The 17,546-nt window shown below is 37.1% G+C and overlaps 1 protein-coding gene across 2 annotated transcripts; it reads left to right on the forward strand.

Annotated features, from left to right (window-relative positions):
- The first annotated feature begins 426 nt into the window (after positions 1–426).
- Positions 427–16,776, forward strand: ddr2b (discoidin domain receptor tyrosine kinase 2b). 2 transcript variants are annotated; one of them, XM_084411645.1, is made up of 18 exons: positions 427–533; positions 942–1,064; positions 1,258–1,343; positions 3,801–3,903; positions 3,992–4,223; positions 7,245–7,392; positions 7,790–7,892; positions 7,976–8,159; positions 8,851–9,091; positions 9,244–9,309; positions 9,718–9,854; positions 10,043–10,244; positions 12,837–13,063; positions 13,140–13,261; positions 13,401–13,598; positions 15,549–15,783; positions 15,854–16,003; positions 16,606–16,776. In XM_084411645.1, the coding sequence occupies exons 3-18, from the start codon at positions 1,274–1,276 to the stop codon at positions 16,735–16,737; spliced, it is 2,550 nt and encodes an 849-aa protein (XP_084267771.1). In that variant the 5' UTR covers positions 427–533; positions 942–1,064; positions 1,258–1,273; the 3' UTR covers positions 16,738–16,776. The 2 variants fall into 2 exon arrangements, with proteins under 2 accessions (XP_084267771.1, XP_084267772.1); XM_084411646.1 differs by lacking the exon at positions 942–1,064.
- Positions 16,777–17,546: the final 770 nt, after the last annotated feature.

Here is a 17,546-nt window from a genome sequence, read left to right on the forward strand (position 1 = left end):
TCAACTAAAATTGTAAAACCTAAAAAATGTATTAACTGAAAAATTAACAGAAATAAATATAAAAACACTTACATTTCAGCAAGTTGCTGAGGGAGCATTTCTCCTTTTCGTTCAGATGAAGAACAAAAATAAATAAATAAACAAAAACTTAAGCTTAATGAAAAAAATGATAGACATAATAAAATGTTACAAATATTAATAAAAACTATAATAGTATATCAAGAGTAAAACAACACTGAGATATATATATATAGTTTTACTGTGAAAACAGTGAACTATAATGTGAAAGGGTCCTGCGATAATTAAAACCTTCTGTTTCTCAGGATGAAATCTGGGCTATTTGGACTTTCCCCAGAATGGTGCTGACTGTATCTTTTTTTCTCTCTGTTTATTTCTGCTCCTGTATGAGGGTCACTCGCCCCAGCCTCTCATTTTCCCTCAGGATGGATCGTGAAGACGAGGAGGATTATGTTTTGCTTAAAGGCTAATACTTAAGGAGGCAGTGATCTTTGAGTTTATGACTAAAGAAAGTGGTAAGTGTCTCTTGTGTTTTGTAGGATGTTTCATTTGATTCATTAGATTAGATTATTAGTTTGTTTTATAGGCTATGAGTCTTTGCTGGTAATTCATTTTAAATAATACCAATAATTCTGGTCAGTGATTGGATAAAGTATATCAACAATTATTATTTTTTAATCAACTGTTGTCCATGAGTACAAATAAATTACAGTATTTTGTAACCTACATTTCCTAGGTAAAATTTGGTCAATTTCTGTCAACTTTACTTTTTAATTCAGTAAAATAATCTAGCTGCTTATATAGAGAAGTATTAAGCACACATGGGTGTTTATGATTGTAGTAGACTTTTGTGCTCCATAAGAAGTAAGTTCCCATTGGTCACCCCTCCACATGACTGTAAATACAGTACTGCTCTCCCACAGGCATCTGACTGGAGCCGTAAGCAACATAAATAAACACCACTCACACAGTGGACTTTGTATACCGGGAGAACTTACTGACCTGAGGGCAAACACCCCTACAAGAGCCGTTTTGTTCCTCATCTTGTGGGTTTATGTTTTGACAAGTCTTGATTTTTTTTAAGTATTAAAAATGTAAGACTGTGGTTATTGTCATGCAAATACATTTTTAGTATAATGTAATCTCATTATATTAATTACATTATTAGCCTTTGCTTATAAAGTTACACTATTATGCTAAACTAATCGTTTGTTAAATTAAGTTTCATTTTGTTTACAGGAATAAACACAATAAGATGTTCCAAATGAGACAATACCTTGCTGTCCTGCTTCTGGTTGGAGCTGTGAAGTCACAGGTCAACCCTGGTGAGTGAAATGCAAAATAATTAATACAATTTCTAAATTAAAGGAGGAACAGTTTTTAATTCATACCATTATATTGTGCCAAAATTTTCTGTCGAATGTGCTGTGAATTCATCAATATAATAGCTCTGATTTTGCACAAACTTTTGGAGAACTTGTTTCAGCATCACTTCCGCTGCAATTGTGTCAATGTGTAAATAAATAATGAAAGAATAAAGAAAAAAAGGTAGTTGTGGTTGTCAGAACTGTACCGTAAAAATACGGTAGCAAAATATATTTTTTTATATTTTTATTTACTGATATAATGATAAAATAACTTGCTGAATTACTAAATACCTATTCTTTTTCTGATCTTTATAATGCAACAACCACCAAAAAGCACAGATGGATAAGAGAAAGCCACATGATAAATCAAAAATCGTAAAAATGAGGTAAATACTAATATACAGAAGGTGCACAATGTAATACACACAAAACACCATCATGGTAACACACATGACATTAAAATAATGCAATAAACATTATTTAAAGTCATCATGAAACAAAAGTTGCAATAGTCTTGTCTTCCTTATTGTGACACATATTTGAATGAAACGGCTTCTCGAAAAAAGAAAAAATGTTAGGCGGGACTTGATTTTGTCCATGGGGAATTGATTGGATGGTTGTGGTTTGCTAGTGCTGTGATGTCATGTGAGTGACAGGTTGTCCCGCCCTCACGCCAGTAAACACATCATCAGAGAAGAGAAGAGATGATGTCGCTGCAAGAGGAAGGGGAAGTTATTTTGATAGATTACGAGGACGCGTAAATTAAACGATAAAAAAATAATAATAAATGTGCAAGGATAAATCATTTATAAAGAAATACGGCAATATTCCATACAAATTTAGATCCATTTAGATTTCATGCTGACTTTAACAACATAATATGTAACATAAAACCCTATAATGTACAGAACTTTTCACTGTAAATTCTAAGACATTTTTTACTTCCAAAAACTGTTGATTTAACAGTATTTGAAATGTCCCATTAGATTTATTTTAGTGTTTCACCACAGGCATGTCATTGACGTTAGGTAGGGGATGGAGGAAGCTACTGTATGTTAGGGGTCCAGTGTCTGTTTAAATGCCAAGCCTTACAAATAAAATTTAGAGGGATGTGAAGTATTTATTCACTGGTTGACTGAGTTTTCCAATTCGTACTCCTGTACAGTGGAGTCTATTTATCATTACACTACTCATATGAAGTGCTGCCTTAAGTTACAGTGGTGTTGGGATATACTGTATATATAGAACGAAAATGGCAAAAGTTTGAAATAATCTTTCTCCCAGCAAACTATTTCTGGTTCCCAAAACATTCTACGAATTATAGTTTATGGTTACAGAAAAGTAGAAACTAAATTAAGAAGAAAAAGAAAACATTAGAGAAAGTGTTTACTGGTAAATAGTGTGACAAAAAAAAAAAATGATGAATTCATGATGATGAATTAAGTGCAGCCTCCTTTTCAGCAACAGTAACAACAGATATCATTTAAATTTCTACCTAAAATATTTTTTTAAGAGAAAGAACTACTCAAAGCTGAGAAAGCCCTTCGGTGCATGGTGAGCTTGTCCTGGCATGAACATAAAAGTCTCTCTGTTTTCTGCTGAGGCCTCATGGATGGGGTTGAGTGGTATTTTGGGTATTTGCTTATAGGGTGTGGATTCACGTTGTAGAGGTTGTGTGACCACCTCTCCGGAGCAGAGCTACAGCCCTTAGACTTTAGGATACAAAAAAGGTGATGCGTTCAGTCCCGAAAACTACAGCGGACCCAAGAACCCAGGATCATTTCTCCTTCTAGAAAGGTCTAGTTTCTTTCAGAGGAGAATGTTTGTGCTATTACAGTATTGTCATAATGTCACTTGTCCCATTTTAGGAGGACTTCAGCCCCCTAAATTTCCACCCAGCCCCCCAAAAAAAATTCATATGGATTAGTTTTATGGTCTCTTTATGAACTTTTTTCGAAGTGTCAAAGTGGTAGTTGCGTAGCCTGTCAATGGAGGGACAGAAATCTCTCAGATTTAATTAAAATATCTTCATTTGTGTTTCGAAGATGAACAAAAGTCTTACAGGTTTGGAACGACATCAGGGTGAGTAAATAATGAAAATTTTTGGGTGAACTATCTCTTTGGTTTAACTTGAAGTCCTAAAATAATTAAACTAAATAAAAAAATAAAAAACACAAAAAACCCCCAGATATAGACATTTAAAAAACTGAAACCAATGAAAAATGACAAAAATGCACAACAAAATGACTCAAATTAAAGTAAAAATATAAAATATAAAAATAACATCTAATTAAGAAGAAAATAATTTTAAAAAAGTTGTATATTAATGATAATAAAATCACAACGAAATGTATGGAAAATGCCTGTGTTGTCAATATGTGTCATTTAACCTTCCTAAATGTCATCCTGTGATAGCTGTATGTAGGTACCCGCTTGGGATGACTGGAGGCCAGATTCAGGATGAAGATATTTCTGCTTCCAGCCAATGGTCAGAGTCCACTGCAGCTCGATATGGCAGGTACATCCAACACTCTGATCACACATTGAAAACTGATCAGAAACGCTTATATAAGATATTTTCTCGACCGCATCCCTTTCTGTTCCAGATTGGAGTTTGATGATGGAGATGGGGCCTGGTGTCCGGACATCATGGCTGAACCTGACCGTCTAAAAGAATTTCTGCAGATTGACCTTCGTACTCTCCATTTTCTCACTCTTGTTGGCACACAGGGACGGCACGCAGATGGAGTGGGCAATGAGTTTGCCCAGCGATACAAGATTAAATACAGCCGGGACGGCACCCGCTGGGTCTCCTGGCGAGACCGGCAAGGTCGACAGGTGAGGCCAAGGCCGCATTAATGCACGGGCTTACCTGGGCTGAAGCTCAGGGGCCTCCCAAGTTCAGGGGCCTCCCATGTTCAGGTTCATGATGAGCTGAAAAGGTCATATTGTTTTGTAACTTGTCAGATTTTGTCGCTGTATGTCGCTAGTCTCTATACTGTGAAGTCGCTTGGGGGCGTTGGTAGTGCTGTCGCTCTAATGTTATTGGTAGACTGCTCGTCTGGCCACATCTATACAAAACACCATCACAAGTGATACAACTATATTATTTTAATTTGATTAGGAATTAGGCTCAAAAGAAACAGTATGCTTTTGGGAGAGTGTTTTTATATTACCACAATGCAGTGTTCAGTGGATTAAATAATTTACTAGATTAACGATCAATCAATCTACAAATTAAACTCACTCATACTGTCATAAATTACTAAAAAGTCATCCGAATTTGACAAATAATCTGATTTCTTATCCCTAATAGTCAACATAATGCAGGGGAAACTGTAAAATGAACTGCAGCAGTGCTAAACTTGCATCATAAAACTACAACACTCAAACTATAAATGTATGAATTAAACTCACTGAGACTGTCGACAGTTTCTTTTCCTTGCATCATTTTATTATATCCATGTTTGTGGTTAGTTACAATCAAATCATATAAAACAGTGAAATCGCCCTCGAACTCTTCTGTCTTGCCTGCACTGCACTCGAGACGGTGACGGGAGCTGAGCTCCACTTAAAGGCTTCTTTCCTATTGGTTGTCGCTCGCGAAAATCGCTTCTCATTTGCATAAAGTTGAAATTTAGTTGCTGTGTGTGGTTGTAAAGTGTCTTGTGTTTATGCTCAAGTGGGTTCAGTGATATGTTAATAGGTGTTTTCTGGCTCAAAGAGGGAAAACTCACTGTTGTAGGTCTCGAAAGAAACTAATGCATTTTATGATGTAGATTACCTAGATATTACACTTTTTAAAAATGAGACTCTATAAATCGAGGGGATGGGGGGCCTACAAAACCTCTCAGCCCTGGGGCCTAACATTAGGTTAACACTAGAAGTGCCAAAATTCCATAACTACTAGAACTGCCGCAAGCGGTCATTTTGACCGCTAGATTCAAAACTCTATATCTTTAATGATAAATACCCAATTGAGAGATTAATGCATTTATTGTATTAGGATGTCTTTTAAAAACAAAACAACACCAAACTGTACATTTAAACAAGTTTAATTATACATCTATCAATAATAATATCAGTAGATGTCCTGAACAAAATGACGGAGTAGCCTGTTTTCATGTTTACACTCGATCGCGTCCGCGCCCGCCGACACACAAACACACACACGTACACACATACACACACACACACACACACACACACACCATAATTCCATTGCAATCTTGACATCGCAGCCCGTTCATTACTGCTCGATATAGCAGTAGCCTAGGCTACAATTCGTACCATTTTGCGCATGTGAAGGATGATTTTTTCCGTCGATTTTGGAACACGAGTGAAGTACAAAGCCTATAATAAAGAATAGTTTACCATCCAAATACATCGCATGTTGAAACATTTTAATTCTAATTAGAGAGTTACGTGAGCCCAATGGCGCTTACTTTCACTTTCGCTTGAAAGTAGCCTAACCGATTTCATTTTGGCTTGTTTATGGATTATTTATTTGTTATTGTTCTGTTCTGAATATCATTACATTTAAATGATTTGTTGTGGAATATGTTTTGTGTATTTTTTACCACTTTTTATTGTTGTGTATATTGGTATATGTATAATAATAATACCGCGAAATTCAGTGCGGTCAATATGACGGTTTATGGCCGAAATAGGTAAATATGTTAATTTGTTTTTTTGCCTTATGTGTAATTTATATGAAAAGCATTTTAAATGAAAATACAGACACTTTTAGGAAAAGTCAGGTACCAGCAGGATTTTATTTATTTTTTCAACAAAGTTATTGCAGATATAAAATTCAAAACGGTCAAAATGACCGCCATGGCAGTTCTAGTGTTAAGGCGGCTCTGGGTGAGGCTGCAGTGTTATTTCTATCAATTCCATTGAGACTGCGATCTTTCAATTCAATTCATTTTGCATTTATTTGTATAGCACTTTTCACAATCCATATTGTTTCAAAGCTGCTTTACAGAAAATGCATGTCTAAATTACAACCCAGACAGCAACATAGTGTCGGCCCACATCTGGTACGCGTTGTATCCACATATACCAGATGTGGCCCGGATCTGGGCCGACACTGTGTTGCTGTCTAGGAATTTAGAGTAATATGACTGTGTCCAAGTAATGTCCATATGTTAGAAATGTACAGTTCAAAGATAATACAAATCATGCAGTTAGCTAACTTCATGTATTTATTTTGGCAGAAACAATGATCTCATTAAAGCAGTTATTACAAGCTGTGATAATGATTACAATATATAGAAATATATATTTGGCAGTGCTGCATGTTGATTAAGAGTTTACATAATCTGAAGTCCTGGCATTGGTTGGCGTCCTCTCTTTACCGGTGTTTGGGCATCTGAAATCTTCGTACGAGGCTGGATCCAAGATGGAGCTGGCGTAATCTCTAGTTACAGAAGAGCAAATGGAAAATAATTAGCGTAGCTGCTGTTCATAACATTTCAAGCAAAAGATGTGTGTCAATCATGCGTGGCAGCCTAATGGTTAGAGAGTCGCACTTGTAACTCATAGGTCACAGGTTCGAGTCTCAGTGCCGGCAAGAAATGTTGGTGGGGGGAGTGAATGTTCAGCGCTCTCTTCCACTCTCATTACCTACAACTGAGGAGCGCTTGAGCACACGACCCCCAATCACTCCCTGGGTGCCTCAGCAAAAATGGCTTCCCACTAGGGCTGCACGATTAATCGCAATTTACATGTAATCGCACTTAAACTGCTTTGGCTTATCGCGATTATGAAATCTGGCTGCGATTATTTTTTATGTCTTAAAGAATGATGTTTATTATGAAATGTTTCATGTGATTTCATGGTATGTGTGTTCTCTAGATCATCGAAGGGAACAACAACGCCTATGATGTCGTGCTCAAGGACCTGGAGCCTCCCATTATTGCTCGTTTTGTGCGTTTCGTGCCTGTGACTGACCCCTCCATGATTGTGTGCATGAGGGTGGAGCTCTACGGCTGTGAATGGCTCGGTAAACTATGTTCTTTCTAAGTCAGAAACATTCTTTGTGCAAGTACTCAAACGCAGGCTGTGGCATTAACAAATCTCAAAAGGGTTATACAGTTACCTAAAATGTGATCGCAACTATGCATAAAAAAGCTTCAAGCATTTGCATTCACATTCTAGTGTAGAATGTGTTTCAAGCCGTTATAGGATTTTTAGTAAATAAAAACTTAAATTTTGGTCTGTTATTTGGACTGATATTTCCTCCTTCCTATTTACCCCAATAGCCTACTTTTATAATGCTTTGGCAACTTTTTTGCAAGCTTGAAAGCTGAAGTCTGCATTAGTTGTATTTGTATGGGAAGGAGTGACAACTTTATTATTCACATTGGTTTGGTACAAAAAAAAAAGTCTCTGTGCTGCAGATGGTCTGGTATCCTACAGCGCCCCTTCTGGCCAACAGATGAATTCCAGAGGCCAACAAATCCACTTAAATGACACTGTGTATGACGGAGCCGTTAGTTACAGGTAGAGGATCACACACTAAACACTAAAGCAAATATATCACCATGTCATACAAATTAAACAACAAGGTTTTCTTATTCTCTCAGCATGACAGAAGGTCTTGGGCAGCTCACTGATGGAAGCTGGGGTTTAGATGACTTCACTAAAAGTCAGGTGTACGGTGTCTGGCCTGGCTATGACTATGTGGGCTGGACCAATGCTAGTTTCTCTGGTGGCTCAGTGGAGATGACATTTACGTTTGACCGGGTCAGAAATTTCACATCAATGAAGGTTTGTCTGATCTACTGAAATACATGTCCCTTAAAAACTGTACTTAAAGGTATAGTGGAGGATTTTTCCGAATTTTAGAAAAGAACCGCCCTCTCCACTTGTACATGCGCAACATTCTACCTGCTCCCGAGAGGGAACGCCTATTAAACGTGTGCGAGGAGAACTGGGCTCGTGCATGCTCTGTTTACAATTTGCTGTCGGCATCGCTCATACTTGCTTACTTGCAAGCACGTATGACGGCCTTACGTAAACATATCACCAGAATGATTGACAATTAGGAGGACCAATAGTCTTGATGATCCACCCGGAAAAAGAAAATCCTCCACTATACCTTTAAATAAATAAAAGGCCACTTAAGTGTACTTAAAGAGTGTACTTTCATGACTGTTTCTTGACACACTTACAGTAAGTACACTTTTAAAAGGTGCACTTTGTAATAATGTCAAATTAAAAGTTTTCCTTTAAAGTACATTTTAAATCTTTATGTTTTAATAATCTTTTTGTATGGTGACCGGGAGGGGACATGTTCGGTTCACTTGTCGACCGTAGCAACCTGGGATCAACAGAAATTGATATTATTAATAAATTAATATTTTAAAGTGTAGGCCTACTTCTTTTTCGTGTATGTATGAATGTATGTATATGTATTATTATTATTTTGTATTAAATGGATATCCTTCTGTTTAAATAGGTCCACTGCAACAACATGTACACATGGGGAGTAAAAATCTTCCGACAGGCCATGTGTTACTTCCGTTCGGATTCAGACTGGGAGCCCAATCCTGTGTTGTTCAAGCCGAAAGCGGACAACATCAGTCCAAGTGCTCGGTTTGTCACTGTTGCCCTTGGCAACCGCATGGCCAGCGCAATTAGGTGCCGTTTTGTATTCAATGGTATCTGGATGATGTTCAGTGAAATTGCTTTCCAGTCAGGTAATAGAGGTTTAGTTCTTTCATCTCTAGTTCTCCTTTTCTAATCTGTTCACTTTTTTTTTTAGGCCTATTCATTTTAGCATATTAATAGTCTACTACAAATACAGTACTGCTACAGTTTAAAATGCCCTTCACCCAAATTCACCTTTCAGATACAGCGATGTACAACACCTCTCTTGTTCCTCGTAAACGTAACCAACCCCCAGGTATTTATCCAGGTAAATGGTATAATTATTTTACATACCATTCATAATTCTTTGTGGTGGCATTTGGTTGTTACAGTTGTACAGTACAATATGAATTTGCAGGCAACAGCGCCCCCCGATGTTCATTACTTCATGCAATGGCCACATAAATTTAAAAGAAAAAACATTTTTATACACAAGATCAAGCTGAGTTTTAGCATAATGCTGCAGCATATTAAAATGCAAATAAGAAAAAAAGGATGGGATCTGAATATTTTCACTGTATGTGAATGGGAGAAATCATAACGTCGACTTTTTATAGAATCATTGGAACATAACTCAATAATTAGCTTTATGAAAAGATGTCCATTTGCACAGAACTTTTGATTCTGTGAAATATAAAAACTTTCTATCATCTTTTCCATGCTATATATTCTTCAGGGGATGATCCCACCCACAAAATTGATGACAGCCACACACGGATCCTAATAGGCTGTTTGGTGGCCATTATTGCCATTCTGTTGGCCATCATAATAATCATACTATGGCGGCAGGTCTGGCAGAAGATGATTGAGAAGGTAAGATTATGATCTTCAACGTCAACCTTAACTTCATACACTTGAGTTTGAAGCCTGCTGAGCATTTGCTGTGCATAAAATGACTATTGGTAATCTTTTGCAATAGAAAGCTGCTTATAGTGACAATACAGTAAGATTCACCCTGTCAGCTTGTGGTTATTAATGTAACACGTTTGTAACATGTACAGGCCTCTCGGCGTATGCTGGACGATGAGCTGACTGTGCGTCTTTCTGTTCAGAGAGAGGCGTTCGCACACCGTCGCTCTTCTCTGTCCAGTGATGTTGAATCCAGTTCCACGTATGAAAGGATTTTCCCCATGGGATCTGACTACCAGGAGCCATCCCAACTTTTACGGAAACTACCAGAATTTCAGGCTACGGAAAACCTTGGTTAGGGCTGCTCAGTGTTCAAGAATTATGGATTTTTTTTTTTACTATTCATTCTAGCTCATAATATGCTCATTATGTGTATGTAGGAACATTTTAGCCAAAAAGGAACATTCTGTCATCATTTACTCACCCTCATGTCACACCAAACCTGTAAGATTTTCTTTCTTCTGTGGAATACATGGAGACACTATTTTGAAGGAAAATTCTCCATATAGTTGAAGTCAATGAGGAAACAATTGAGATTTGGAATGACATTTAAATGTATTCATTTAGCTGACATGATGACAAATTTTGGTCACACTTTAGATTAGAGTCCAATTCTCCCTATTAACTAACTATTAACTACAACCTTTGCCTCAATACACTTCTATTTACTGCTTATTAATAGTTAGTAAGGTAAAGGTTTGTAAAATGTTAAGTTTAGGAATTGGGTAACATTAAAGGAGAACTCCGGTCAGTTTTAACATTGAGCTCATTTTTTTGTACATTTGGAGTGCTGTCAGTACAGAGAACAACGACAAAAATCGGTGTTGCTTACACCGAGTTATCCTCGTTTTAAAATTTGCACCCTGTTGACTTCAATGGGGCCAGTTTTAAACCTGCTTTTAGGCTCTTAACATCCTTGATGTGTCATTACAAGTGCACAGGTCATGTGAGTGATTCTTTCGGAGTGAACGCGGGTAAATCTGACTGCAGTAGATGTGAAAGATATTAATAAAAATGATGTTTATTCAGCCAGCGCACATACCTGTATTTACATCCTGTTTTCAGTCGAAGTCTACAGTAGTCGATTGTCGATTTCACGCGCATAGGTTTAGCACCTATGATCACACGCCTGTGCACTTGTAATGACACATCAAGGATGTTAAGAGCCTAAAAGCAGGTTTAAAACTTGCCCCACTGAAGTCAACAGGGTGCAAATTTTAAAAAGAGGATAACTCGGTGTAGGCAACACCGATTTTTGTCGTTGTTCTCTGTACTGACAGCACTCCAAATGTACAAAAAAATTAGCTCAATGTTAAAATTGACCGGAGTTCTCCTTTAAAGGTGCACTGTGTAATTTTTAGCGGCATCTAGTGGTGAGGTTACGAATTGCAACCAACAGAAGTTACGGTGGCCGACAGGAAAAGATGTCTTCATCTGAGACAGCAGAGAGTAGCCAGTTAAACAATGAGGTTTATTAGTGATAATGAGGATAAATTAAGAAATTAGGTTTACTTGATTATTCACTAAAATTATATGTTATTGCAAATATTATTGTTACTTGTTCATCATTGTGTCAGTGTTTTATTCGCTGACTTTAGCTAGCTTCTTTGCACGAAGAACAACATGGTGACGAAACACGCTTGTCCGATTAGGGCTCCTGTAGAAAACATGTCGGCGCAAAATGGCTATTTCAATGTAAGGGGACCCGGGTGTATGTAGCTAGAATTGGCTCCTTCTAAGGTAATAAAAACATAACGGTTCATTATGTATGGTCTTTATACACCACTGAAAACATAGTTATGTACTGTATATGATATTGCATTTCTGTCAACAGATCCTCCTAAATATTACACAATGCACCTTTAAGGGATGTAGAATATGGTCATGCAGAATAAGCCCAGACAGCAACATATTGGCCGAGATCCGGCCCACATCTGGACCGTGTGGAATCCACGTATACCAGTTGTGGGCCGGATCTGGGCCGACACTATATTGCTGTTTGGGAGGCATTAAAGGAGTAGTTCACTTTAAAATGAAAATGACCCCAAGATTTACTCACCCTCAAGCCATCCTATAGGTGTATATGACTTTCTTCTTTCAGACGAATATAATCAGAGTTATATAAAAAGCAACTTACGCAACTTGTGACGTCAGAAGTAGCGTAGTGCGTCATGGCATAGCGGAAATATCAGCAGTACGTCGCATAACTCGCGTAAGTTGTGCTTTACACTTAAGTGGAATCCGTATGTTCGTTTGGCCGGAAGCTAGTTATTTTACTTTATAAAGTTTTAAATATGGATATTTTTCTTACACAAACTCATTGCTTCGCTTCAGAAGGCCTTTATTAAAGGTATAGTGGAGGATCTTTCCGAATTTTAGATAAGACCCGCCCTCTCCACTTTTTGAATAAGTTTGATTGATTTACCAGAATGATTGACAATTAGGAGGACCAATAGTATAGGTGATCCACCCGGAAGTAAAAAATCCTCCACTATACCTTTAACCCCCCGGAGCCGTGTGAAACCGCATATCATGAGCTTCAAACTGTTGGTTGCAATTCACTGCCTTTATCAAGCTTGGAAGAGCCAGGACATTTTTTTATATACCTCCGATTGTATTCGTCTGAGAAAAGAATATCATATACACCTAGGATGGCTTGAGGGTGAGTATATCATGGGCTAATTTTCATTTTACAGTGAACTACTCCTATAATACGTGCTTTATAAGTACTAATAAACAGCTAATATCCTAGTAATATACAAGCTACTAGTTAATAGTGAGAATTGGACCCTAAACTAAAGTGTAACCCAGCTTTTTTATTTTTGGGTGAACTATCCCTTTAACAACATAACATGCCTACAGTGTGTTCATATGGTTGTGTTACAGCAATGATCGATGCCCCTTCCGAACCCTCTACGGGCCACCCCACAGATGAGGTCCCACACTACGCAGAGGCAGACATCGTGACCCAGCAGGAAACCACCGGGGCTCACAGTTACCGTGTCACTGTGGTCAACATGCCCTTATCTCCAGGACGGGACGGAGCTCTGGAGGAGTTTCCAAGGGAGAGACTGACTTTTAAAGAGAAACTTGGAGAAGGACAATTTGGAGAGGTTGGCGAACAATTCTCTTCACCAAAAAGCTATTCTTGGTCACGTTATTTGTTATATGTGTTCATACCTGCCGCAGGTTCATCTGTGTGAAGCTGAGGGAATGCAGGAATTCATGAAGGACCATTGTGGTGACATCAGCGATGAGCCAATGCTCGTAGCAGTCAAGACACTAAGAGAGGACGCAAACAAAAATGCCAGGTAACACACAGGTGCAGGTGTCCCGCAATCCATGTCACGTGCCTGTTGTTGCTGAGAAGCACTGCTTTTTTGCTTTACAGATGCTGTCCAGCCATTTTAGGACAGTTTAAACTTTCCTCAAGGAAATCTACATTTTCAGGAACGACTTCTTGAAAGAGATCAGGATCATCTCACGATTAAGAGACCCGAACATCATTCGCCTGTTGGCGGTGTGCGTTGAGAGCGATCCGCTGTGCATGATCACGGAGTACATGGAGAACGGGGACCTCAATCAGTTCCTGTCCCGTCATGAGCTGCAGGATGAAGGAGTTCAGGACGGTGACTCGGCTACCATCAGGTATGTCAGACTGGAAAAAATGAATAAAATGATTCTTTGGACCAAGTAAAAAAATAAATACAGCCAAATTATTATTAGTAGTAGTATTTCAAACCATATCTATGGTTTTATTTAAACCTTACATTTTTATTTAATATAACAAAACATTTATTTTTGCAAAGACGGTTTAAAAGATGTTTTAAAAAGACTTAATCAATATGTTTTCCGTAGACACTAAACATTTATTTAATGTAGGTCAACATTCTTTGTTTTTGCTTATTTTCACCACAAATAAAAGCTAAATTACGTATACGAAAGTAGAATTTTCACTTAAGATAAAACAAAAAACATTTTGCTAGTCAATGTTTAATTTAGTTTAACTTAGTATAAATAAAGACTGGAATATTCTCTTCAAAAGATCTTATAATGTTTATTTTTCACGCCTGTACTGCTAAAACAAACGTTTGGATCTCAGAAGAATAGGACACAGGAGAAGAAAGTTCAACACATATGTCAGCTATAGAAACAAAAAATAAAACAAATGTGATGTTTATATAAAATAAGGTTTGCTAAGTAGTATGGTTGAATTGGATCATTGAAGGTCGGCAGACATTGGTTAATAAAGTGAGATTAAATACATAAAGTAGGCTATATTTGCATTTAACATTTAATTATTGCGGGTTTGTGCAATATTCTGTGTTTGCATTTGACTATTTTTATTCATTTTGAGGAATACTGAATCTGTTTTTGAACTATCCCTTGAACAACATAACATGCCTACAGTGTGTTCATATGGTTGTGTTACAGCAATGTATGCTCATGCGTGTTCACATTAGTCTAGAACTGCAATAACCAACATGTTTACACATCTGCACAGACGAGGTGTCAGTCAATAAATGAAAAAGTAACTCAGATATTTTATTGTAAATTTAAAAGTAATAATTAATAGTGAAAAAAATAGTAAAAAGTAATCTGATTACATAACTTGCATTTCTTGTAATTCGCTACCCCCAAACTGTTCCTTTTCATTTGGGGTGTAACGATACCATCGTCACGATTCGATATTTATCACGATACTGAACTCACGATACGATATTATTGCGATACTCCAAGACATATGGTAAAAGGTTAACAAAAAATGTACTGTTGATTAAAATGCTCAATTTGATATTACATTGTGGGTGTAAATGAATGGCTGGACTTGGTGCTGGTAACCCAATGCACAGGACAATGGTGACACCAGAATAAAAATATTCACTGGGTTGTTTTAACCCAATTTTAGGTCAAATATGGACAAACCCAAACATGTGATTAAAAATGTAATTTACAAATTTAACCCAATGGCTGGGTTGGTCCATAGTTGACCCAAATTTGGGTTGAAACAACCCAGCATTTTTTAGAGTGCATGATTCTGAAGCTGAAAATACAGAATTTTAGACGAATATGCTTGCACTCTGTCACTGACTAGATCTATTTAAAATAATGTAGGCCACTTTTTACTGGTAACATAAGCCATTTAGCATTATCAGGACCCACAAATATTCACCCATTGCATTATACATTAAATTCAACATTATATAATGTAGTACTGACACTAAAACTCTGTAAACTTGATTTTTTTTCACGCACAGTCATTTTTTATTTTGGGTATACACAATACAGATTGTCACTATCCATGAATCACGATACACATTGTTGCATTTTTGTATTGCGATATATTGTGACACAATATTACACCCCTAATAGCAATAGCTTTTAGACAAACTGAACAAACCAGAAACCATGATTTTCTATTGGACCAATATAAAAATGCACTTTAAATAAACAACACGGTTGTTTCTCTTTCATACTCTCAAGAGTTGTTGATTTGAATTCTGCACTATTCCATGTCTTTTGAAGCCATATAATAGTATGTTACATGAGATGGAAATTTAGCATAAAATACTGTAAATGTTTGCCTTTTCTCTCTAGCTACAGAAAGCTGATCAACATGGCCTCTCAGATTTCCTCTGGAATGAAGTATCTGTCATCTCTGAATTTTGTTCACCGTGATCTCGCTACACGCAACTGTTTAGTGGGCACAAATAACACCATCAAGATCGCGGACTTTGGCATGAGCCGAAACCTGTATCGTGGAGATTACTACCGCATACAGGGCCGAGCTGTGCTCCCCATCCGCTGGATGTCCTGGGAGAGCATCCTTCTGGTAAGACTGATGGACTCAAATATAGCGGCGCCTTAAACTCGCATCTGTTTGACCATGTCTGTTTCTACAGGGTAAGTTCACCATGGCCAGTGACGTGTGGGCATTCGGGGTGACCCTGTGGGAGATTCTAACCCTGTGCAAGGAGCAGCCGTATGCCCAATTTACAGATGAACAGGTGATCGAAAACAAGGGCGAGTTTTTTAGAGACCAAAACAAACAGGTGAGACTTGCAATGCATGTAATCATAATAATGGCAAGCCAAGTCTTTCAGTATCTGTGTAAATAATTTTCATGTAGCCTACATATATAGGCTGTTTCAACCTTTACAGATCTGGGAAATCACCCATCAGAGACCTACAGAATATAAAGAAATCATGCAGTAATACAAAAATGAACTAATCTGATAACAATATTCCTTTGTGTAATTTCCCACATTTATTCATATATATTCTACAATTTCTTTTAATTAATATAATAGAATATTTTAATGTTAATTTGTTGACAAAATATTTTTATTTGTGCATTTTAATTAATCTTAATCTAATTAATTTTAGTTTATTATTGTATTTTATTATTCATTTGTATTATTCAACTATTATTTCTGGTATTTTATTATTCATTTTATATTTAAAATGATATAAAATTGACCCCATTTGGACCGAGTGCAATGGTTGGACGAACATTTTATGGGTCTACGCCTTTATACCCCCCTTCCAATACCTAAAAATAGCTGCCACTGCAAGATGAGTCAGGAAAAATCCATGTAATAACCTGGAAAAAACAAAAGGTGTCAGTGCTGAGCTGTTTTTTTGAACCCCTCAGATCTATCTGCCAAAGCCAGCCTGCTGTCCTGATTCAGTGTACAGCCTCATGCTCAACTGCTGGAAGAGAAATGCCAGAGAAAGACCCACGTTCCCGGAGATCCACAGCACACTGATGGGACAATATGACTAATTCCCTGCGGATGTACAGAGCAGCTTTTCCACACACATGATTCAATATAGATTTTTTTTTTTTTTGAAAAGTCCAGCTTATTGTAATAGCAATATCCTTCTAATTTCAGTATATATTTATAAGAAAATCATACATAGACCTATAAACATATTGAATCTATATATATTAAATCTTATGTTACGAAAATTAAATGGGAATAATGTTTTGTAATTATTTTAAAATGTTATTTTGTGCTTTTTCTCAGTGCTTTCTGTTCATGTTGTCATTGTTTATTAAATATACATATTTGCTGACTTGCTGGGAAGGAATGATTCTTCATTTGGGGGGGGGGGGGGGGGGGGGTCAAAGTGGGTATCTGGGAAATGTCAGGGGATCTGGGAAATATCCTACGTTGAATGTTGAAAAAATATATATAAATATATATTTTGAATATTTAATTGTTTATCAGATTTAAGCAACATAAAATGACTGAATGAATGAATTAACGAATTAATACATGATACGTACATAAAAAAAAAAAAAATCAATTTAACGGACAAAAGGGATCTTGTAGAGTGATAGGTGAGTGGACAGCACAGCAATATAACAAGGCAGTGCTGCTTTGTAGATAGATTGAGCCTTGGACTCGGTTGAGCAACATGTCACTCAGCCTAGATAACTTATAACGAACTATCAATGATAAACAAGCTGTTTTACGTGACGCGGATTCAGATGCACTTTCATCCGATGAGAAACGTTTTACCTATCGGCCTTTTGTTATGATTAACCTGCCCTTGATTTCGCACTTCTTCTATAATTCACAGTAATTA

The sequence above is a fragment of the Rutilus rutilus genome, assembly GCF_951802725.1.
Source record: "Rutilus rutilus genome assembly, chromosome: 6".
Lineage (NCBI taxonomy): Eukaryota > Metazoa > Chordata > Actinopteri > Cypriniformes > Leuciscidae > Rutilus > Rutilus rutilus.

Excerpts from the sequence above, each read along its gene's own strand:
- ddr2b (XM_084411645.1), top strand. The coding sequence starts at position 1,274 with ATGTTCCAAATGAGACAATACCTTGCTGTCCTGCTTCTGGTTGGAGCT. Across the intron at positions 9,310-9,717 it reads ACCCCCAGGTATTTATCCAG|GGGATGATCCCACCCACAAA; the intron begins GTAAATGGTATA and ends TATATTCTTCAG. Across the intron at positions 13,064-13,139 it reads GAGAAGGACAATTTGGAGAG|GTTCATCTGTGTGAAGCTGA; the intron begins GTTGGCGAACAA and ends TACCTGCCGCAG.